This window comes from Nannobrachium achirus, assembly GCF_963921795.1.
Source record: "Nannobrachium achirus genome assembly, chromosome: 12".
NCBI lineage: Eukaryota > Metazoa > Chordata > Actinopteri > Myctophiformes > Myctophidae > Nannobrachium > Nannobrachium achirus.
Genome location: NC_137832.1, coordinates 19,356,543 through 19,380,649, shown reverse-complemented (window position 1 = coordinate 19,380,649; position 24,107 = coordinate 19,356,543). Strand labels below are relative to the sequence as shown.

General features: G+C 41.0%; 4 protein-coding genes and 1 pseudogene across 8 annotated transcripts in view; 3 read left to right on the top strand and 2 right to left on the bottom strand.

Annotated features, from left to right (window-relative positions):
* The window catches only part of LOC308296273 (RNA-binding protein Musashi homolog 1-like), a gene marked incomplete at both ends in the record, with an annotated part of 340,664 nt that overhangs the window by 133,086 nt on the left and 183,471 nt on the right, over positions 1–24,107 (bottom strand). The window lies entirely within an intron of this gene.
* Positions 553–15,435, top strand: LOC308296254 (glycoprotein-N-acetylgalactosamine 3-beta-galactosyltransferase 1-B-like). Of its 4 annotated transcripts, none has more exons than XM_080739453.1 (8): positions 553–779; positions 3,289–4,548; positions 6,720–6,778; positions 8,321–8,463; positions 9,608–9,725; positions 11,081–11,321; positions 12,408–12,568; positions 12,897–15,435. In XM_080739453.1, the coding sequence occupies exons 6-7, from the start codon at positions 11,090–11,092 to the stop codon at positions 12,488–12,490; spliced, it is 315 nt and encodes a 104-aa protein (XP_080595579.1). In that variant the 5' UTR covers positions 553–779; positions 3,289–4,548; positions 6,720–6,778; positions 8,321–8,463; positions 9,608–9,725; positions 11,081–11,089; the 3' UTR covers positions 12,491–12,568; positions 12,897–15,435. The 4 variants fall into 4 exon arrangements, with proteins under 4 accessions (XP_080595579.1, XP_080595578.1, XP_080595581.1 ...); XM_080739452.1 differs by having other exon boundaries at positions 9,600–9,725; XM_080739455.1 differs by having other exon boundaries at positions 8,321–8,497.
* On the top strand, positions 3,486–6,709 carry LOC308295449 (G2/mitotic-specific cyclin-B2-like; annotated as a pseudogene). The gene is made up of 2 exons: positions 3,486–3,599; positions 4,589–6,709. The product of its transcript is annotated as a G2/mitotic-specific cyclin-B2-like (transcript).
* LOC308295448 (G2/mitotic-specific cyclin-B2-like) lies at positions 16,125–17,381 on the bottom strand (the record flags this gene model as incomplete). The annotated part of the gene is made up of 1 exon (XM_080738500.1): positions 16,125–17,381. The coding sequence occupies one exon, from the start codon at positions 17,379–17,381 to the stop codon at positions 16,125–16,127; it is 1,257 nt and encodes a 418-aa protein (XP_080594626.1).
* LOC308295126 (uncharacterized protein) lies at positions 19,143–22,503 on the top strand. Its single transcript, XM_080738112.1, has 6 exons — positions 19,143–19,226; positions 20,037–20,116; positions 20,831–21,023; positions 21,133–21,220; positions 21,322–21,376; positions 21,514–22,503. The coding sequence occupies exons 1-6, from the start codon at positions 19,169–19,171 to the stop codon at positions 21,532–21,534; spliced, it is 495 nt and encodes a 164-aa protein (XP_080594238.1). The 5' UTR covers positions 19,143–19,168; the 3' UTR covers positions 21,535–22,503.

Genomic DNA, 24,107 nt, shown 5'->3' with positions numbered 1-24,107 from the left:
TGGTATGATCTTTGATGCTAAATAGTGGAGTGGAGCAGTGGACCCTTAGATCTTTAACTTGTGAGAGTAAAATCAAACCAAATAGACCCGTAAGGGTCTCTTTGGTTTCATTGCTCTCTCAATAGTTAAATTATTGTTAAATATCTGCATTGCTTAATTTACAGGAAGTCTACACACTTAGAGAATGTAGAAGAATTATTATTTTGATCAACTTGTGCCATTATCTCTACCACAAAAAATGCACCATGGATGGAATTCTAAAGCCATCTAAATAGCCCTATATGGGCTTGCCTTGGGGTCCTGTATTGGTGCTGATTTTTGTATTTGTGCTTATTTAAGTAAAATATGTTATTGAACTAGACTGTCCCCTGATGAATTGTAATTATGCCAAATTGAAGAGAAATGGCAAGCCATGTTCATACTCAACCCTGTCACAGCAGTAAATATTGGTCATTTTCTGGGTGCAAACATAAATATTGACACTAGATGGCACTAAACGTTTGGATCGCTCATCACCGTGACATGTTGATGACATCATTCTGCTGAGTCAAAGTTCAAGCCAGAAGTTAGGAACTCAGCCGATTTGACAATATGCTCTGCGAGCCTGCGACATAAATTAACAGTGGCTTAGCGTTATAAATGGCTAAGAAGATGAAAGATTACACACCATAGAGAACGTCGTGGATTTATTTTTATTAACAAACTGGTCTACTTTGGGAATAATGCATTGATGACCAGGGGCGTGCATCATCAAGCAACGGGCTACCGTCTACATGTAGGTAAGAAAGAAAAGGTCCCATTTAATGACAATATACACTCTTAATAAATGTTTTTTACGGGTATCATTGACCTCTCGGTGCTTCCCGGGTCGGCTCTCTCATGTCTCGGATCTGCATGGGTATCGGTTCCCATTTCCAAACAATAGACGGGTCCTATTTTCACGGGTCTCTCTGGGTATCGGTTCCCATTTTCCAAATAATAGACGGGTCCAATTGGGTCTGGGTTAGGGTGACCATATTTTCAGCCGCTCAAACCGGGACGCAAACCACTGTTGCCTAAAACTGGGACCCTCAAAGCAATGCGCACGTTACCGCGCACGCGCGTGCCCATTCTCTAACGTTTGTGCACGCGCTCACATGCACCGCAGGGTTGCATGCAGGCAGTGAGTGATTGACAAAAAGCCTCAGTGTTGAATTCAGACACGCAATGAATTTGTTCATGTTTTCTGATTGGTTAGGTGAGCATGTTTTCGTGAAAAGAACATGATAAATGTCTATGCAACCACTAAAAACAGCTACTATTATTTTATTTCTGGCGAAAACCGGGACAATTTTGCAGTGAATGTTGAAAACCGGGACATATTAGTGTTTTAGAGATATTTGTCGGGACACTGGGACACGCAGCTTGAAAACGGGACTGTCCCGGGTAAACTGGGACGTCTGGTCACCCTAGTCTGGGTCCTTTTTTCGCGTGTCCATTTGGGTTCGGGTTTTGTTTTTGTGGATTGAACATCAGAATGCATTTTTAGCCGATTTTATTTACGTTGCAGTAAGACAATTTCTATTACCGTATTTTTTTAGTTTTACTCCAGCACCAGACTGGTTGGCCAGAGCTGCTTATCCAGGAATCCGTCATCTCAAAACTTGACTACTGTACTGTAGAATAGACTAAAATCAAATCTTTGCTTCTGGGGGTCCCTGGAACAAAATATTTTGCAATAGGGGTCCATCCGTGGAACAAAATATTTTGAGATGTGGCCAAAAACACATTTTGGGGGTCCTTAACCAATGTTAGGCACATTCTACAAAAATGTATTCTAAATCCTAGCAATTTCCTGGGGGAAAAAAAAAAAGTTTATACCATCAGTGTTTCTCAAACGTTGTCATGTCAAGGACCCCCAGAATGATATGTATTTGGCCACAGACTCCCATCGCAAAATATATTGTTCCAGGGACCCCCAGAAGCAAAGATTTGATTTTGGTCTATTCTGCATCTAAGGCCACAGACTCATTGGGAAACGAGTTTGGGTCAAGTTTTCCTGTTACCCTTTTCCTATTGCCCTTTTCCACTACCAGTGAAGTACCCCTTCATACCACTAGCTGTCTGCTGATGGCTACCATCCAGAAATATCTTGGTCATTCGGTTCTCATGTTTTTGTTACTTAGGCTTCCTTTTTTTCTTGATAATGTTAAGAATGTAATTTAGATAGCAGGTTATTTAAACAGATGCTAGGTTCATTGTTTACCTATGTGCCTGGTATTGTTCGTGCAGATTAGTTTTGATAGCATATTGTTTAGCGTTCTATATGTGGAGAAAACTAAAGTCAATTGACTTGGCCTACCAACTCCTGTTATTTCTAAGCATGCTATCCAAAGGTGACTTGACATGCCTTCAGAAGGGGATTCAGCTACAGTAGTGTTTATAATTCATCAATATGTAACAACAAATTGTCTCTCTTTGGAGGACAAGTTTGTGTTATTTATTTAATTCAGTGTCTCTGTGCCTGTGTGGGGTCTGGGGACCCCCAGGGGTCCTTGAAGAGATTTCAAGGGGCCCCAGCAAATTAATCAATTGACACATTGTCAAGATTTTTTGAAAATGGCAAAACTACAAGCTCACAACATAGATTGGTTATTTTCAAAGGAGCTATAGTCAACTTTTTCTTGAAAAACGGACGCTGAAATAAAAATAATGTTTCGAAAATATTTTATAAAAAAATAAGCTTCATACATGTGTCTCTGTTGAAAAATTACCACAAAAAGCGTAAAATAATGATAAAATAATCATTTAGGCCATTGTCGGGCCAACACTTTGTTTACATCCTAGTCACTATCAAAGAATAGACTAGAATGTAAACAAAGTGTCGGCCCGACAATGGCCAAAATGATTTATTTTATCATTATTTTATGCTTTTTGTTATAATTTTTTAATAGAAACATGTATACACATGTATGAAGCTTATTTTTTTATATAATATTTTCGAAATATTATTTTTATTTTATCATCCGTTTTTTTTTAGTTGACTATAGCTCCTTTAAGTGGTCAAACTGATTTTATACTATTAAATATTACTACAGTACTATTATGGCCACCAGGCGGCAAGATTGATTAAGACATTTTCTTCCACAAGTTCTTTGTAAACTCTAAACCCAATTCCTATACAGAGCGGATCAACTTCATCTTACAGATAAGTGAAAAACGCTCCCGTAAGGTCTATACTGTACCAAAATGTATACTTATATCCCAGTGTGTGAATACTTACCCATCCACCCTTATCTCGTATGTCAGGGGCCAGGGAAGATCACCCTCTCCACATAGGTTCCCAAGCACTCCTTCAGCTGGGGCAGGACCTTCACCATGCCCCTCTCATGGCAGTGCATGGCCATCTGTCCAGCCAGCACATACACCGACAGCACTGTGCCTCTAGTCAACTTCCTTGCAGCGGCCTCCGGAGGAGACATTCTCATCTAGGATGGACGTGAGCAATGCATGGAGCACTTCGAGCAGGCTGTGTTCTCAGTCACGTCCTGAAAGACCTGAGGCCAGCGCCTGAAGAAGATGAGGAGCTCAGCTCATCCCCGGCATGGCGCAGGGCAACAGTACAAGCTGTGGGAGCAGGGCCCATGGAACTGGGATTCTCTCACCGGCGACTGTTCAGGCTGAGTATAGACTGACACACTCTTCTTTACTCACTCCTTTCTCCTTCTCCACTAATCACCAGGCTGTGACTGCCATTAGTGCGGATTCCATTCATAGATGGCAGTTCCTGGGCCATGGATCACATTTCATTCTATCAGTCCCATTGTCCTCTCACAACGGTTACCTGAAGTTCCAACCAGGAAAACCTGGGAAATGTTTTTTTTTTGGGTGACTCAACTTGACATTTCTTTCCACCATCAAAACTAGGTTACTTTTTTTTTTCTTTCATTTTAGGTTCTGACTTAACTTTATAATAGGATTATTTAAAGTCACAATTCTAATTAGATACCACTGTCCCTTTAAGAGTTTACCCAGCTGCCAACAAGTTGAAGTAAACAAAACACGTGAAAATGTCTGGTGACTTGGTGAGTCTGTTAGTTGGCTTTTCAATGATAATAACCATATGAACCACATGAATAACAGACTTTAGGCCGTTATTCTTAATTCAGTTTTCTCGATTTACATTTTGAGGGGGTAATACATGTTTAAGCTAACGTTGTGTGACGTCAACATAAACAAGCAAGCAGCGCGTGCTTCACTCACTCAGTGTTTTGACCGTTGAACAGAGCAGCTGCATGTTTCATTCTCCTGCCGCAAACTCTCGTTTCACGTTTTAAACACTGTCAAACTGTGGCCAACTGCTCGTTTCGTTGAACTGTTTGAAGAAGCAGAGCGTCATTTAGCCGTTCACACGATTTATTCGCCTTTTTCCTCTGGAATTCAGCGCCACACAGTGGAGAAGAACCCTGCACAGTGCACACATGGAGAGGAAGGCCAACAAACGCTGTCCAGAGAGAGATCATGCACTCGGAGAGCTTTCCGACTTTGCCAACAAGCTGACAGTGTCAGGTAAGAAGTGCACGACCAATGTAGACACAGGAGCTGCTAGCCACAATGCAGAGCTCCGGGTGCGGAGGAAGGTGTGTACGAGGTCTGCGGCGTCCAGAAGAAAATACAAACCTTCAACCGAAACTACACAACACAGGTTGCTCCCTTCACTGTTCCAGAACAACCTGCACAGGTGGACATTGATGCAGGGGACTCAGACATGCCAGAGCTATGCTCTGAATATGTGAAAGACATATATGCATACCTAATGGATCTACTAGAGCTACAGCAGGCTGTGCAACACGGGTACATGGAGGGCTACGAGTACGACAACACCACGCATGCGAGCCCTGCTAATCGACTGGCTGATCAAGGTTCATTCCAGCTTCCAGCTGCTTGAGGAGACCCTGTATCTCACAGTTGCCATCTTGGATCGTTTTATGCAAGTTCAGCCAGTTTCACCAAAGAAGCTTGTTGGTGTCACTGCCATGCTGCTGGCCTCAAAGTATGAGGCGAATAGAAGAGGCGCGCCAAAGGTCCAGCACTTTGCCTGCGTCACAGACAACGCATGCACGCCTGCTCAGATTAGAAACATGGAGAAGGTGATGCTGAGGGCCCTGAACTTTGAACTGGGATGCCCGCTGCCGTTGCACTTCCTCAGGAGAGCTTCCAAGGTTGCAAACTCTACTCTGAAGATGCACACGCTGGCCACGTATCTGATAGAGTTGACATGGTTCACTACTGGCCCTCTGAGATCTCTGCTGCCTCCCTCTGCCTCTCCCAGATGCTGCTGGATGGCCTGCCCTGGACTCGCACTGCGCAGTACTACACCACTTACGATGAGAATCACCTAACGCCCATCATGCAGCACATCTGTAAGAATGTAGTTGCTGCCAACGAGAGGAGAAAAGGCTTCCAGACTGTCTGGAGCAAGTATTCAGAGAGCACGCTGATGAAGATCTCCTGCCTCGATGAACTGCAATCACCTGCAGTGACGAGCCTTTCTGCCTGGCTGGAAAAGATGAACCATGTCTACATTTTCCATGAAGACCACTGTGTTTGAATTACTTGGATTAATAATGTGACCAAATTGTGTAGCAAGCTAGCAAAATGTAATTTGAATTTGAATCCATTAGAATTTTGTATATATCTATCTGTATTTTTAAATACTTATTTAATGTTGTAAATATCTATGTAAATAATAATTCATTCTTTAATTCAGTGACTCATTAAAATATGTTTTTGTATTTGCAGCTTTCTAATGTTGAGCAACTTTCTCTGTTGAGCAAAGGGTTTCAGCAGTTGTGACACTTTTCTCTAAATGAAAATGGCGTTAATGTCTGAAGTATCAGTTATCCAAACCTTAGAATTAGGCATACGTCTGAGATTAAATAACAAAATACAAATATTTTAGGCTGTTTATTACTACAATAGGTTTCTGTGCTTATTACCATTATATTCTTTTAAATGCACTTTACTCAGAGGTAAAAGCTAGCCTTAAAGGTTTTGAATTGGGGCTGACAAACAGCATATTTGCCAGAGTTAAGACAATGTAAAAAACATAGACCAAGCTTGATGTCTGTTCGGGCTATGGGATTTGTATTAATCTAAATAATGATTAACTAATTCTGCCAAGTAATTGTAGTGTTTTAAAAAGTACAATATTTGCCTCTGAGGTGTAGTGGAGAAGAAGTATCCTCCTATAATGTAAATATCCCAGTAAATTAGTACCTCAGAGGCAGACAGAACTTTATTGATCCCACAGGACTGCAGGGGAAATTCAGATAAGGAGGCAGTTACAACACAAAACATTTTATTGTTTTTTTTTTGTGTAGATGGTACAGTATATAGTGTAACAATATGCAAAGATATATGACTCCGTAACTACTAGGGCACAATTTGATATGGCTTTGATATGGAGTCTAGCCGATGACATAATTTGTGCCATGTGAATAAAGATCACTTATTATATATGATCAGTGGTGGGAAAAGTACTAAAATGTTTTACTTAAGTAAAAGTATTAATACTGCAATATAGAAATACTCTGTTTACACGTAAAAGTATGGAATTCAAAATGTACTCCCTGTGCAATATTCTAATAAATACTTCAATCAATCGTTAGCGCCAACCAAACAACAGGCAATGTTCATGACATAGCACCTTAAATATACCAATTATGTGTCTTCCACAGAAGACGGACTTGTTCGGGCCCTGATTCCTCATGAGCTTGCGCCAGTTCTGGGTGTTGAGGTGAGTACACTGTGCGCCACTGGTTCACAAACCTTTTCATATCAAGGACCCCCTATTTGAAGATACAAGGTTTTGATAATTTTATGGCTCTATTAGCAGTGTGTTCTGTTGGACCCCCAGTTTGATATGTATTAGGCTACGGGACCCACATCTAATGGTACTATCTCTGGGACCCCATATTGTAAAATTCATGTTAATTTAACTCTGTGTACTTAGGGACCATTTGCCATTAAATGGAAAATGGTCCCTAAGTACACTGAGTTAAATTAACATGAATTTTACAAATGGAACCAAATTTTGGTTCCATTTGTACTCACTGAGTTACATTACATACGACGTAACATACCCATAAGGATTCATTTGGTTCCTAACTGTCATTTTTAGCTGGTACACACTGGAACTCGCATAAGGACCCCAAGGAACCACTGCTGTACACTCAAATCGGGGGCCTGTTAACCGCCAGGGGTGCAACATAATGCTCCCCCAGGAATCCTTGAAGGGGTTACAGAGGGTCCCCAGGAACGTTTAACCACTTTAACCTTTTAATTGAAAATCGCAGAACTACAAGCAGGGGTCACAAATTGCAACAGTACATTTTTTTAAGATGTTTTACTATCTGGTTGTATTAAACGACGTAAAACTTGCAACATTGCGACTATATGGAAAGCTTGAATTATCCTCTTTCTAGCTGCAAAGTGTTTGTTTCATAAAAATACACCGTAGACATTATGAGCTACTTTCTTCGCTTGTGTACCACCTGTTTCTAAACCTCACATAATGCAGGAGGCCGTGGGACGTTGCGTCATTGAAGACGAGCACTTCTAAAGTTCAACACTTAGAAGATATTATCACCTGCCTTGAATTTCTTGACAGAAATTAGCTCATAACATGTCTAGGGCGGATATTTATGAAACAAACACACCAAGTTGGTTTGTAGCGGACATTATTGTAAACGTGCAAAATGAGTGTACCGTATTACTAGAAGCGCATAAATAGAGACTTTGATGATAGCATAAATATATACGGTAGCCTTGAGTTTGAGTTATCCTTGCAAATAAAACATTTGATAAGCTTGGCCGCAACATTAATATGTTTAATCTAGAGTTGCAACACCAACCCTTGACAGCCCATACATCCAAACGAAAATATATTTCAGTCTTGGAATTTATTTAGGCTTTAACCCCTGGATGCTGCTGTGCTGTTGCACGCACAGGCGTTGGAGTAATTACTATACTAGGTGTATACTATTTTAGTTGGTTCAGCCATTCATCTTAAGTATCACAGCTGCATCATCACATTTCTGTGCTCCTGTAAGCTTGATTTAGGGCATGCAGAACTGTCAAGTCAGTCATGTTAATTGGTCAATAATTAATACTTCCAAATCAAAGAAGCCAATGTGCCCTGCATGCTCTGACTCATATGTATCCCTGTCACTGACTGGCTGACCAGTTTGTGGTTTCTCAATTCTCTCTCTTTGTCTTTCTCTCTATGTTTATCTTTGTGACACTAGTATAAATCAAATATAAAACATGTTATTCCCAGGAGTCCTACCCATGGGAGACATCTACAACTTGAAGCGCCCACTGACAGGAGGAGGCATGAGTGTTGCCCCTAATGGCGTGGCCATCTGAAGGAGTCTGCTCAAGAACATTCCAGTGCTCTGCGACGATGGTGCCAAGCTGCAGGTATTCAGTCCAAATGAGTTTGGACTAGACTGGGGTAATTGTTGTTGTAGCAGTTATTGATGGCTAGAAGAGATGTTAAGTGTTGCATGTCAGAGCAAGGGTGACCAGATCCAAACTGTTCATTTGAGGGATAGAAGTACCACTTGTGTGGGACAATGTGGGACGGGCGGGCGGGGGGTTAATAGCAAATTATTACTTAAGTTGCTAATATTTTATGTCATATTCGACCATAGGCCTAATACTGCCTATTCATTTGTTATTTACCCCCCTATAGGGGATATTTCTCATGTTATTTTATTAACAGGCTTAAAAACATATCTTGCAGGGAAAAGAGACAATGAGAGAGATTTCCATTACAATGGAATACTCTGCCCTATAATGTATTCCAGTAGTCCAGTATGGTCCAGTCTAGCTTGCTGTGAGCTCACTTTAAGAGCTTCAGAAACATTCAGCGCACCTATATCAACACCTGCCAGTCACAATGTGGGACAGAGTCTCAATTTGGGGGACGCCTGAAAAGTCATGGAACATGGAAAGTCATGGGACTGTCCCTCGCAAAGGGGGACATCTGGTCACCCTAGTCAGAGCTGGAGATACTGGGGCTTTTTTGTGTTGCTAAAATGAGTGTTGTTCAATTGGGATTTGGATCCTTGTCCTGCTGGCAGCGTTCACAAGAAATGCTGCGCTGATACATTTTAATTCACACACCTATGACTTCACAGGACCTAAAAGTCCTGGAACCCCACTTTGAGAACCACTAAAAAGCCACAAGGCTCTTTGACCTTGAATCATTCTGCTCAGACAAAACACATCTTTAAAGGTGATTGTTTTCTTTTTCTTTCTTCTTAATAATAAAAGGTCTAAACGGAGAGGCATTTTTATGGAAGCATTCAAATGTGCCATTTTCAGCAGGTTCCTTTTTTCTTTCTTTCTTTTTTGAGCAGTGCTCCTTTAAGGAGCTCACCGCTCCTACATCTATCGTCATTCGTCATGTGTTTGTTGACAATGGCTTGGCTCAGTGAGTTCAGCTAAAACAGGTGCTCTCTCCTCTTGCTTCTTTTTTGGCCGAGGTGCAGAGTTTTGGATGAGCTCTGCAATATATCATCTATTCTATGTTATCTATTAACTGTTAACAGTTTCTCAGGGTCTTGTGTTGGCTGTGTATATGAGAAGGAAGGAGAAGATCCCAGACCTCATCTGACAGAGACTGCAGCAGGTTTTGACAACACTGTGTCTGGAAAACCGTCAGAGGTTTTAAAAATGTGAGTCTACTGCACTCAACATGCAGAACCAAACAAGTATATATGGGGTATATACCAGGCATTTTGCACATTGACCTCTTGACATCAATGGTGAACAGTTAATAGAGGTCAAATGAAGAGGCTGTTTTTGCTATGGACCTAAATGTTATCCTATATCTTGAAGAAGTCACAATAGAATGAATACATTACATGGAAGTGTTTTTTTTTTTCAGGCTGAGCTGTTCTTTTGTGCTTGTAGTTGAAGAATGCATGGTGTGCTATTCTCTATAGCCCCCCATGTCTAACTAAACTCCAGGCCATGACATAATACAAACATTATTTGTGGATACAAATTCATCATTTAGACAAATAGTAGTTTTCAACTTTTATTTGACCTGGACCAAAAAGGTAAATCATTGATCTTCATTGTATATACTACAAATTTGTTTTGGATTTGAATTAATTAAGAGCAGCAACCTAATGTCTTGATGATAAATTCACCATTTAAACAGTAAGCTATATAATGGTAACTGTCTGGTGAATCTAATAGTGGTTGTTTCAGTTTCCTGTTCTGAAGTATTGACCATAAACAATCAGATTCTCTGTGTGAACAGAAATCCACCATGGTAAGACAGTACCATCTAGTGTTAAAATCAGTGTACTACAGCTGCAGCTCATCAGTTGAGAAGGGGTATCTGCAGAAATGTAATACAGGCCCACATGGAAATGGTTGTGACGAATGGAGTGACACCACTAGCATTATTCACATTTATGCTAAACATTGTCCTACATGCAGAGTGCAGAGTGCACCTAAACCTATTGCTTTGTAAATGGACTACTACGGCCTATATGTTGCTATTGTCTCTTGGGATGCACTTTGGGTCAACTGCTATTGTTTTTAAACGTGCTATATAAATAGATGAAGATGAGTTGCAGCTCCTCCGTAACATTGAGAGAATTCTCATACATTACACACCTATTACTATGTTGTATAAAAGAATGTGTACCTATTGAAAAGGACTTTATTATGTACAGATACTTGGACATGGGGCGTATAATGACAAGATGTGTCAGGCCACATTCAATGCAATTCTTTTTGCAGATCAATTTATTCTTCGGTGATCTACATTATATAACTCCGATTCTAGGTCATAGGCCATAGAATGTTTTCATCCATTTAGAGCACCTGGTAAATGTACACATGAAAGCAAATATCCTTTTTACATGAATACTATTGCTAAACACTAAAATAAGGCATCATTATTGGTGTGGAGTATAGCAAAACCACAGTCACTGTTGAATCTCTGCAGCAAAATCCTTTCCTTCTGGGATGTTTCACTGCTAAAGAAATGGTCTTTTATCCACAATTTCTATAGTGGTCCAGCATGAAGGCCTTGGGATCCAAGTTCTTCTTTTACGTGGGTTTCCTGACCTTCCTCGTGGGGACCATCACACTCTACGTGTTCCTGCAGCAGCTGTGGTTCGAGAGGAGCTTTTCGGCACATCTGTCCAGTGGCCTGAACATTGCGCTCAGTCAACATGAACTGGAGGAAGACGGGAAGAACTGGAAAAAGGAGAGATCTGCACTGTTCAACCTGAACCACCCTCACCACAAAGGTACACAGATAATGGCAGTTGTTCCATTACTTTGTAACTTTGGGCAGTATGTTGCTACTTGCTTGAGCATATAAAGGCACACAGCACTGTGTCACTATAAACCACCTGGTTGCAATGCAGTAAACTTGTCGCGCAAACTTCCTTGTAAGATCTTAGATCAGAGGCAGTCAGAGCATATCCTGGTCAAATGATTGGTTTAACCTCTTTCAAATGACCAGATTTATGATCCTTTTGAAGTTGACTGGACTCCATTGGTTCTTCCATCTGTATGACTAGTCATGTGTAATATCCCTGTATTAATATCAGGGATATCTGTGACACTGAAGTATTGTAGCACAGTGTAGCCTAATGCCTTAATCCTCATTTCATATGTAGGGCTGCACGCTCTACAATTAAAGCATAACCTAAATCCTTGTTTTAGATTTTAAATAATATAACTATGAAATTCAAACATTTTGTCATTGTTTCAACTATCCCTTGTCTTCTCACCATTACACACAGATTAGTGTGCAGTGAACAGTGAAGCAAGAAGGCAAATTACAGTTTAGTATCAAGTACTGTATCGGGTGAATTGGTCATATAAATGCTGCATATTTAAAATGTATTAATGACATAAAATAATTAAGTCCAGTTACAGCCCTAAACTGCTGTGTATGCTCCCGCTTCCTGCCTTGCAAAGTGTGGGTGTCTGAGCAAAACACAAGAATTAAACATGGAAACTAGTTGGTTTCTCTCATGCTTTGGTTTGTACGAGGTGTCTAGATAGAAACAGAGCACTGGCAAATCTAATAAATTCCATAAATATGAAGAAAAGAAATGTTTAAGAATTAGTGAAAATAACTGATCTACAAGCTCACAACACTGCGACACGTGTGAGGTTGTAGCGTTGTGAGCTTGTAGATCAGCTATTTTCTCTAGTTTGGGTCCCGGGCAAACGTCTAATTTCTCTTTTGGTTCTCAAGCTAAAACGTTTGGGAACCACTGTACTAAAGGTATGTGTTACTAACTACTGTATGTGTGTAACTGTATATATGCAGCAATGGCATTGCCACAAAATACATTTTAATTCAATCATTCTCTTGCCAGGTGAAGATAGCCGCATGGCAGAGGGGTTGTACAAAAAGGTGTGCATTCTTTGCTCCTTAATGACTGGGCCCAGCAACTTGTAGAAGAAGGCTCGGCACGTGAAGGCTACCTGGAGTCGACACTGCAACGTTGTCGTGTTCATGAGCTCATCTCAGACAGAGGCAAGTCCAGCTAAACAGTATAATAATAAATAAATACATAATCTGTAAATTGAAACTACATAAACCATAGACTGCCGGTATCTCTTTCAACCTTTTGTTGAATTGGAGATCAAAATAATTATAATCTTTTGGTACATAGAACACCTGTGTTCAAATGGAGCCAATGTAGTTACGGTATTTAGTCACACGCTCTTGTGAACAAAGAATATCTCAAATGAGTATAAGTGCCTTTCTACTTACAGAAGTTTTGGTCATAAAAGGTTTCCACCCGACAGTGATGACACAAGAATCTTACCAACATATAACGTTTCCCTGTGTTGTCTTTCAGGGCATCGTCCGTGTTCCAGCTCCCTGCCAGTACGCCTGGATGACCACCTCTTCTACCTTTAACCCTGATGTTGTTCAGTTTGACACTACCAGCCTTAACCCATTTAGGCCTGAACACATTATGACGCAATATTTTATGCTTTAAATATTGAAAAATAGCAGATATACAAGCTCACAGCGCGGCACGCAAGCTTGTAGATCTGCTATTTTTTTTTTATCGTGAAAATTTGAATTTTGACCCGATTCTATAAGTGTCTTTTGAATCCTAAGATTTTTGGAAAAAACCTATGTTTCTATGTCAGTAATCTGGCCAGCCATCGTCAAAGAAAAGGTCCTTTTCACTTAACTGGAGCTCAGTTAGTCTGTTCTTGAGAGACTACTATGTCAGTGGTTCTCAAACCTTTTCATGTGAAGGACCCCCAAAATTATATTTATTTGGCCATGGACCCCCATCTCAAAATATTTAGTTCCAGGGACCACCCAGAAGCAAAATGTGAGTTACAAACGTTCGCTTTGAAAATACATATATTCAAAGATTTGCACACATTTTCACGACTTTTTCAAAAATAGCAGATCTACAAGCTCGCAGCGCGGCACTCGGTGCCACGCTGTGAGCTTGTATATCTGCTATTTTTCACTGGTTAAAGCATTCAATCATTTCTAGGCCTAAATGGGTTTTAAACCCGTCCTGTGAGCCCAGAAGACACTGCTGTGGCCTGTCTTCCGACAGTCATTTTTGACGGTGTATATCTATTTAGTTCATTATTGATGGTATGTCAACAGTAGCTATTGGCAAGTGATACATACCATCCTATATTAAAATTAGAAATGCACCCCGTCGAGGTAGCAACTTGCGCCTAGCGCACAAGTAGGCCATGCACACAAGTAGGCCCTGCACAAATAGGCCATACAGTATATGGCCTTCTTGTGCGCAAGCAGAGCGTGCCATGAGGTGTGCGCTGCAATGGCGATGCCAATGACATCACCACTGGCATCACCAGGAATACTGGTCCCTCATTGTGATGACGTTGCCAGAGATGATGGTCCCTGATTGAGCTACGGACTTAAACAAGAGAGGACACCGACATACAGTACTGTACATACCCAGCCAATCGCAGTACTTGCTTGCGCAAGTAATTAACTGATCAACCAATATACCCAATTCCAAAATATGGGCATATACTGATGACATAAGGGATCTCCTTATACAGGCATATATGTATAAATAAAAATAAAATACAATGTACTGTACAGTACAAGTGCAACTAATGTACCGGTATATGTTTTGTCTGTTTACCTCCTCACTTTTCACCTTGTCAGAAAGTAGAACTGCCAGTGCCATTGCTACAGCATGATAAGTTACACCTCAAAAGTTGAATGTAGTATGAAGAAGTCTTCTTTTTAAAGAGGCGGTGCCATAGTTTTTTACTTTTTCTATGTCTATGGCACCCCGGCCGTCTTTAATAAATAATGACACATATAAAGACTGACTTGTATTGAATGTTCTGGTGATCACTTTGGCTGCAGAATTTTGGATGAGCAGGAGTCTTAAACTGTTTTTATTTTAGATCATCTAGAAAAGAGGGCATTACAGTAATCTAACCTGTTGAAGGCATGTACCAGATTATCAGCATCAGATTGAGACATACGCACTTACCTTTGATATATTAATGGTCAAATTCTGTGATGCAACTGATATGTTTTTTGATGATGCCAAGTAGGAAACGATACCCACGCCCCCATTAACCCTGATCATTATCTCCTCCCCCCATTACTTTACCTATTATAATTCAAATTTCTCTATTCCATCCCAATAAATGAAACACCCACTTTTTGTTTTGTTTTGATATTTGATAAGAATCTTCCCCCTACTATTCTGTACCTCATAGTGTTTGGCCAAATGATGGACACTACCTCATAATAGGCCTACTGTACCTTGTGATATTATGTAAATAATGGAGAAAGGAAACCCAAATGAAAGTTGTTTCTGTACCTTTGGCGATAGTTGGTGTGTTTTTTCCCCATAAAAGACTTGATCAGTGAAATTCATATCAGTGAAACATATTTTCATCCCCACTAGATTATCTTCATAATTGAACCTTTAACACCATGTATGTATGATCATTGATGAGGCATATTCTTATTCCTTGACCTGTATTGATCCTGCAGAGGAAGTTCATTTGTCAGGTTTGGTTCCGTTATAGAGTATTTCTTTATAGGCCATTTTGTTTTCACAGAATATTTCCACAGACCATTTCTTGCATGAAACTCTGCAGAGGAATGGACTACGTAGGCTAGCTGTGTGTGCAATGCTTCCCTATCCACTGAACAACACTGGCAGTGTCACTAACTCTGACTCACTGACTCAAAAGCTTGAGCCCTGCAAATTGAGAAAGTATGAATTGTCAGCTGCACATATGACGTTGCACTGTGACATACTGTACATATTTACCAATGATGGCTGCGAATGGAATTATTGCATACTTTTACTCTTTAGGCATAGGTAATGTGTTCATGATGACAATTATGTGAGATTATTACCAAATAAACATGTAATTCATTTTGACTTATATTATTGACTTGACTCGTACATTTTTCCTTAGTTGCAAGTGAATCCATTGCTTGATTTGTTTCAGTGATTTAGAGTTGCATGAGAGTGACAGTCTGTGTGTTCTATGTATGTTATGAGGAGGATCCCTTATAATTTAAATAAACAAGCATCCCAATCTCTCAATTAATATTGGTATAAAACACAGTTGCTGACAATCTCCTCCATTCCATAACCTCATTTTGTCATTCAAAAACATTTAACAAGGCTAGCTTTATAAATAAATAATAATCCCAGCAGAAACCCATGTGAGTAATGAACAGACTGAAAAGAAAATGTATTTAGTCATTTAACCCAGACATAAGTCTCAGGTGTGGATAGATGGCACTTTAGACATTATTAATCAAGTCACACCATTTAGAGCAAAGTGTCAGAAGAAAAAACCCTTGGTAAATAGAAACTGAAAAGGCTGCATAAACAATAACACGTTTTAATGAATTAATGATTTAATGAATGCATATTGAATATATATATATATATATACACACATGAATGAATGAATAATTTAATATGAATAGACATGGATATTTACAGAATTTACACAGATATTTACAAATGAGACCACAATATGTACAACAGACATTTACAAATGAGACCACTATGTACAACAACACAGCATCACTATTGCACATCAGGGGAGATGTCCAGCAGAAGCAGCAGCCAGGTTCTTAACACAGCAGGCGACTGCAGCTCAGGAATGTGGGCAATGTTCATCAACATGCTCTGTGAGTATTTGTTCCTCACAGTCTGGAACGATGTCTTCCCCTCGTTGACAACAACTAAGATATGGGCAATGTGCTGCACGATTGGCTTTAGGTGAGCCTCGTCGTATCTCGTGTAGTACTGCTCTGTAGGAGTCCACGGCAGGCCATCCAGCAGCAGCTGGGAGAGGCAGAGGGAGGCAGCAGCGATCTCAGAGGGCCGGTAGTGAACCAAGTTGTAGTCAAGGAGAGTCAACTCCATCAGATACTTGGCCAGCGTGTGTCCCTCCACAGTACAGTCTGCAGCCTTGGAAGCTCTCCTGAGGAAGTGCAACGGCAGCGGGCGTCCCAGGTCAAAGTTGAGGGACCTCAATATGATCCGCTCCGTCTGTTTAATCTGAGCGGTTGTGTAGGTGTTGTCGGTGATGTTAGCAAAGTCCTGTACCCCTGGGGCAGCAATACTCCGGGTCTCCTCGTACTTTGAGGCCAGCAGCATCGCAGTGACACCGACAAGCTGGAGCTTCTCTCGTGAAACAGGCTGAACTTGCAGAAAACGATCCAAGATAGCAACTGTGAGATACAGCGTTTCCTGCAGCAGCTGGAATGTGTAATGAACCGTGATCAGCCAGTTGATTAGGATAGCTCGCATGCGTGGCGTTATTTTGTAGCCCTGCATGTAGCCGGGTCGCACAGCCTGCTGTACCTCGAGCTCCATTAGATGTGCATAAATGTCTTTGACATAATCAGAACATAGCTCAGGCATGTCCGAGTCCCCTGCATCAATGTCTGGAACAGTCAAAGGAGCGACTCGAGGAGGGGCCTCAACTCTGTCCGGCTTTGACTGGGTAACAGCGGTCACTTTCAGGAGCTTTGCGGTGGTGTCATCTCCAGTCTCGCATTTTAGTGTGTCTACGTCGCAGGTGGCTAACCTCTTTCTTCTCCTAGGCGTGCCTTGGACTGTCTCCCACTGTGGCAGCTTGCCCTTCGACAGTCCTGACGGGATGTTGACGCAGTGTGCAGCCAGTTTGATCCTCGAATTGTCCCAGACCCCTGGGAGGACTCTGATGTGACCCACACAAGCGCCAATGGTCAGTTGTTGTGGTCTGTTTTCCTTGTCGTCGTCGTTAGCCGCCTTGTTGTTGCTGGCAACGTATGAACGCTCTGCAAGTGCAGCCATGTTGTCCAGAATAATGTTGAACTCCACGAAGACTGTTAATCAGAGTTCTCTAGCAGTCCTTCTTTGTATCGCCACTAGGGGGAGAAAATGACCGAAGTGTCAATGAATTCTAAAGCTGCTAAAAGGCAGTGAGTGAACTTGAATTGTGAAGCTGCTGAAAGGCAGTGGTGATCCAGTGAAGTAGTCTCGATGCTCCTCCAACACTGAATGACGATCAGCTTAAAATTAAAACTCCGTTTATTTATACCCGACGCGCGTTGTCGCGCATTGGCCGTTTCAAAAAACGCGCGTCCGCCTATGAGCGCGTCGTGCGTGAAGCCGCAGGCAAACGCTCGTCCAATGAGCGCGTCGTCCGTGTTATTGCCACGTCAGCAACAGGAATATTTGACACGCCTACCCAGCTGATGCTAAGCTAACCGTTAACAGATGCTAACCATAGATGCTAACAGAGCTAACCGCTACTCCCGCTACAATTACTGGCAGATCTGGTGTTGGTCTTTGCACAGGTGTGTGGTAGAATACTCTATTACTGGATCCGACGGTAAGGATCCATTTGCATGGTTCCATTTGAGTACTCTATGTGAAATAAATGATTTTACATTATTAGTCTCTGTTTGTTTATTTTATTTTTCGCCTAACCATAGGCCTATCTACTGCATAGTAGTAGCCTACTGTGTTCTATCCGTCTGTCATTCAATGTTATATGAGATACTTCAATGGTTTCCTGTGTAAATAAGCCAAGTGCTTAATTCCTAGGATGTCTTTTTAGTTGACCTTGTACTAGTGAACTGTACCGTCATGAAACTACTTTTTTCTATGCAAACTTCTAATAAAGTCTTCAATCAATCAAACATTGTAGATTGGTGTCCCAGTGCCAGAGAAAACGTTTATCAAGGGGATCAGTGGTCTAGTGCAGTGGTGTTCAACCTGACGACGGCACCCCCAAATCGTGTTGGGGACTTGGGGGTCCTCAGTTGATTAACTCAATGTGCAACGTTGTTTTCTCACTCAACAGTAAACAAGAGGGTACATGCACATTTCTAAAATGACAATTGAAGGACTTGACAAATTAAAAACCCGCCAAATTGTCAAATATTAGAGGCAGAAATTGTGAAAATAGCTGATCTACACATAACTTGAGTTCAATAATATTGTTTTGTATTTGTCACATTCTTAAAACAAACAAAAAAAATGATTTTAGTAAATTTACCCCCATTGATTCTGGATGGGGACCCAAAACTTCATTCGGGTCCCCATCCGGAATCAATGGGGGTACATTTATTGTAATCAAATTATTGTCTTAGGAATCCGATAAAAAACTAGAAATATTATTGAACTCAAGTATCCATGGCATGAGTAATCAATAGAAAAACGTCATTTTGTGGGTGCACTACTCCTTTAAGAACTCCAAAAAAGAAACAACAGACAACACCACAATTATCCAAACAAAACAAAAAGCACACTTAAAAAAACTCAAGTTCCAAAGGCTCACTTTCCTGTCTGTCTCAACCTGCAAATGAACTGCTCAAAAAAAATAGGGCTACAGCAAAGTTTATGGGGAATACATGCTTGGCTAATGGTTCTTGGCAAGGCACTGGAACTGTGGCACTGTAGCGCCTCACTGTGGCATAACCCTGTACAGCACCAGTAAACACAGAACAGCACATATTCACAGAACTGAGGAAATATCTCACATTGTCATTTAACACCCTCTCCTCTCCTCTCCTCTCCTCTCCTCTCCTCTCCTCTCCTCTCTACTAGACTGACTGTGCTGATTGAAGTTGGCCATGTGGGGTCCTGCCTTGATGAAAGTCATCATCATATCCATGGTGATTGGCACAAAAGGTAATATCTTCTTTTTGTGATATACAACACACAAACGCACGCACGCACGCACACGCACTCACACACATATTTTCTCAGCAATCCTCCTCTGGTCATTACATTTACTGTAGGTTCCTTCTAGAATGTATGTTCTTTACAAATTTATTTTCGTCGCCGAATGCTCATCAAAGTTACAGGTATGAATTAAATATTGTTAATTAAATAACTTCACATTGTACAAATGTAACCACATTTACTCATTTAGAACATGACTTTTAGGGTTTTGGATCTCTGGTCAAAACCCCCTTGTTTAGAGAAAATAAAACACATTGTTGTATGTGTGTTTGCTGTTCCACTAGGCCTGGCCCAGCCCCAAATCACCGGCAAAACCACCATGATGGAAGGAGAGACCCTGACATTGAGCTGTGATGCTGAGAGTGACCCTCCCTCTGTCGTGGTATGGGCTGAAGGATCTTCTCACATCCCTTTGGTGACCGGAACGCAGAGCACAACCCTCACCATCACAAACGTGACAACAGACCATTCTGGGCGATATCGCTGCACCGCTCATAACATCACCAACAGCCTGACGTCTGTTGCTGATGTGACAGTGATGAACAAATGTACCGGTAAGTATCTGTTTTGAGGGAATTGTGGACAGTTTCTTCATTAACAATGTGTATCATAGCTTAATCACAGCGATAACTCTGAAGATTGTACACATGTAACCAAATGAACCCATTTGAAACAATACTGGTTGTGTTCTGGACCCTTGGTCAGAAGCCACTTGTTTAGAGAAAAGACAACAAATTGTTGCATGTGTGTTTACAGTCATGGAGTCCCTGGAGCCACCTGTGATCAGTGGCCAAACTACAGTGGAAGGAGGACACACCCTGAACCTGACCTGTCAGGTGAGGAAGAAATAATATTCTGTTATTGTAACGTTATTATGATTGGTTATGTGACATTATATACAGTACATTATGTGGTTAATCTCTGTGCCCTATCATACATTATAGATCACAATGTTAGAGCAGGCGCCTTCAACAGGGGGTCCCGGACCCCTAGGGGGTCCTCCAAAACTGAGTGATAGAACCTTTTTCCCCCTTTTTTTATATTAAACTATATTGAACTCTATAGTGTCCATATTCTGAGAACTTTAGCCAAAAATAGCCGATCTACAAGCTCACAATGCCTTGGTGTAGAGGGAAAAAAGACAACACTAAGTACAGAGTGAAAGGTCAAAGGTTTATTAAGTATTGACGTTTCCAGTGGTTAAATATCTGAAAACACAAATTGACATGAATCCAAAATACACTGATGATCATGCTGTCAAACATTGAAACTATATGGAATATATGAACAGGTTGTGGGGGTAGCTGCTTCATCTCTCTCTCAACTAAGGGGTCCTTGGCCTGAAAATGTTGAAGACCCCTATGTTAGAGCCAAGATGGTCTCTCCTAGGCCTGATAACGAGGCCTATTGTTTACGGCTTGTCCTTGTAACATAACTACTATGGTCAGATAGCTTGTGCTCATGGCAGAATGTAACATCTCCCCTGTTCACTCATGTGTTAAAGCACCTTTATTTATTATTACTGATCGATCACGATTTCCACCACTCAGGCTCAGAGCTCCTCTCCCTCTTTCGTGACTTGGACCCAAGCAGGATATGACATTGTGCTGGGGAATGGAACGCAGACCGCCATCCTGGAAATCCCCTCTGTGACAGGAGAGCATTCTGGACGCTACAGGTGTACTGCGAAACATGGCAAAAAGACGCTGAGCTCTTTTGCTGATGTCACTGTGATCGAGAAATGTGAGTACTGATCTGCTGGGAATTGTGACCAGTTTGTTTCATTAGACTTTACTGTAGCTTAATCACTGATCACTGAGCGACAAATGTTCTGTCATCCGTCTCGATCCAGTTCCAGAAAAGGAATTTTTCTTCCAATTGATGTCCCTGCTTGTTGTCTGGGCTCTGATCTACTTTGGTTTGGCAGTGATAATTCGCAGGTGCAGTGTTTCAATTTATATTCTTATGGAGACATATTATCCGTGTTTGTTAATCTTTTGTCTCTAAACAACGGTCGATTTCCTTTACTCTCTCTACTCAGGCTCACAGAGAAGAAGACGTACCAGGCTGTGACCGTGGAGATGGTGTCTCAGCAGGTAATGTTTCTGAATTCTCCTTACTATGCTTTGAAAACAGTAAGCTTGTTGACTTTCACCAAAGACATGTCTTAGAAGAAAGGGTTTGTCATCTTTATGACTGACTTGCTCATATCAATGTCACATTGTTCTCCCAGACTGGAGGAGGACAAGTGTAGATGGAGATCCACCGATGGATGGACCTCTGGAGGGAGATGGTGAGACCGGCCCAGAAGGTGTCGTTCCGGTTTCTGCAACCCCTCCCGTCTGAGCAGGATTTTACAAGCAAAAGCCCAGAAGTTGACCACTGCAAATCCCTTTATTCAGCTGTGTTGGCACAGAGCATGAAGGACACAATTGGCTTTTTGGGGCTTTTTGATCCACATTGTTCAATCCTACCCCTCCCGTTAAACAGCCCCGCTGAGCCCCCTTAACGGTAAATGAATGGATTAGAAGCCTGACTTTGCCTTGTATGATTGACTGAACATTTTTGTTTACAGCTTGTAAAAATATGAAGAAAGATATTTGTAATTTGAGTCTGCTGTCCTGCTTAATATCCTAAATGTTCTTCCCTTACTTAAAGGTGATTTCACACTCTCAGTTTTGGCTAATATTCTGGAAGGTAAATTTATAGTGGTTTTCAATGTGGTTTTAGAAATGGTCAGAGCTGCTGTGTTTGTGACAGTGACCTCATTGGTGCCTCGTGATTTGTTTTGGGTTTGACTATGGTCATGTTCCATGGTTATTTTAACAATATTTCATTCAGTATTTGACAGCTCAAAAAATTTACAGGTAAATACATTCTGTCCCATGCTCTACTTCTATACTCAAACTGTTGAAATCTGGACGTTGCTCAACACTGAATGACTCAATGCTTATCTCTTAAAGATGGTGACAGGATGCTTTCAAACTCTCTGTTTTGGCTAATATTCTGTAATCCCAGGTAAACATGTACTGTTAAAATGTACCGTTAAAAATAATATTTTGAGTTAGTATTGATCTGGTTTTAGAACTTGTCAGGGCTGCTATGGTTGAGACAAATGACCTCATTGGTGCCTTTGACAGAAAAGAGCATTGTGACGCTTTATTTGTGGATAGTCCGTTTCTTATTTCTCCAGTAGACTTCTCCAATTGAGGGAGGGTGAGATAATGCCGTTTCAGTGAAGACAAAAAAAAATCCCATAGATCACCAAATGGTCAAGTGTATTTTTATTTGTTTTATGCCTTGTTATATGTTGCTTACTTTGACTGACCCTCAGTATGTACACTCTATGCAAAATGTTGCAATAAAAGCATCAGTGCATTTCAAACTCAGTGCCACATTTCATTTGGTAACGACTAATTGTCAAACATTAAATGTGCATGCTCATTAGCTTTGTCCATATAAGTCAGCATTACTTTGTGGTAAAAGTGAATGTTTATATACTGAAAGCATACAATTGCAAATAACTCTTATAAGGGACATGAAACCCAATAGGCTGATTTTGTAGTTCTTTTTCCAGTTCAGATGAAAGACATGACTGGCTGCATAATTCTGGTCTTATTGTACACTGTGATGTAAGAAACACTGCTACAACTAATTATATTAACGGCTGTGATACATTTAGGTTTATGAACTATGCAAGTATTAACCAGTGACACACCTAAAATATTAACAAAGGTTGGCTTTCTTTTTTTTTCGTTGACATTATTAAGCCCCCATTGAACATTTCTTTCCACTGACTGGCAAGAATTGGGCCTGGCAGAGACAGACGAGTGCAGTTGGGGAAGGGAGCACGAGCGCTGCGGCCTGGCCGGAGCATAAGACGTTACCTTCTTATCTCCTGAATGAAAGACTGGAGTGAAAGACTTTAAAGTCAGTAAATCATTTAGCCCAAGTTAGGTCTAATCCTATTTAATCATTTTATGTCAAATACTGTAACTGACAGACAGTGTTGTTTTTATGTCATATATGGTTAGGGTTACCCTGGTGGCTTTTATTGAGCAGACATTTAGGCTACATATTGTGTGTTGTATTGAGTGTTTTCTTTAACAATGTACTTTAAAGATTAGAAAAGCTACTTTCTGTATGATTATAATTACATCTAGCGATGCTTCTCCTCCATTCACGTTTGGTGAATGTAGCCTTGGCCAGGAAAACTTGATGTCTTCAGGCGGTAACCATCGATCATCAGGTGTTTGCCCATCTCCTCCTCCTGGCCAAGGCTAAACTCCCCTCTCCGCTCTATTTTTTTCCAACAAGAGGCTCCTCTGGGGAGGCCATTGGGTGGGTCCCTCCTGAGGTCTTGAGGTGACACAGGTGCGTAGAGTTCTCCAGTACTGTGGGGTTATTCCTGCCTGGAGCTCTCCTTCGTCTCACCAACTCACCAACCAAGTTGTGCGCTGCACCTGTGACCCCTCTTCTCCACACTTGGTCCTGCCAGCTGGCTTGATGTATTTTTACCTTTTGTGTTCCTGCAGATGTTCTCGCATATACTGTATGTAAATGTTTAAACACAATGTCACTGCAGCAAATATTTATAGGTATAGTAAAACTATCCTGTATAAACTGTCATTCTGAACTTGCCTCGACAGAGGAAACACCAGGCCTATTTGGAACTGTTTGACTTAGTAGAGCCTGACCCTGAATGCTTAGTTGATCAATGTATTTGTAAAGTAGACTAATTCTATTTCAAATTAAATCATTTAAATGTGTGTAAATTATGTTGTATGATGTCAGATAAGACGTATAAGATATAAATACAGTATAATG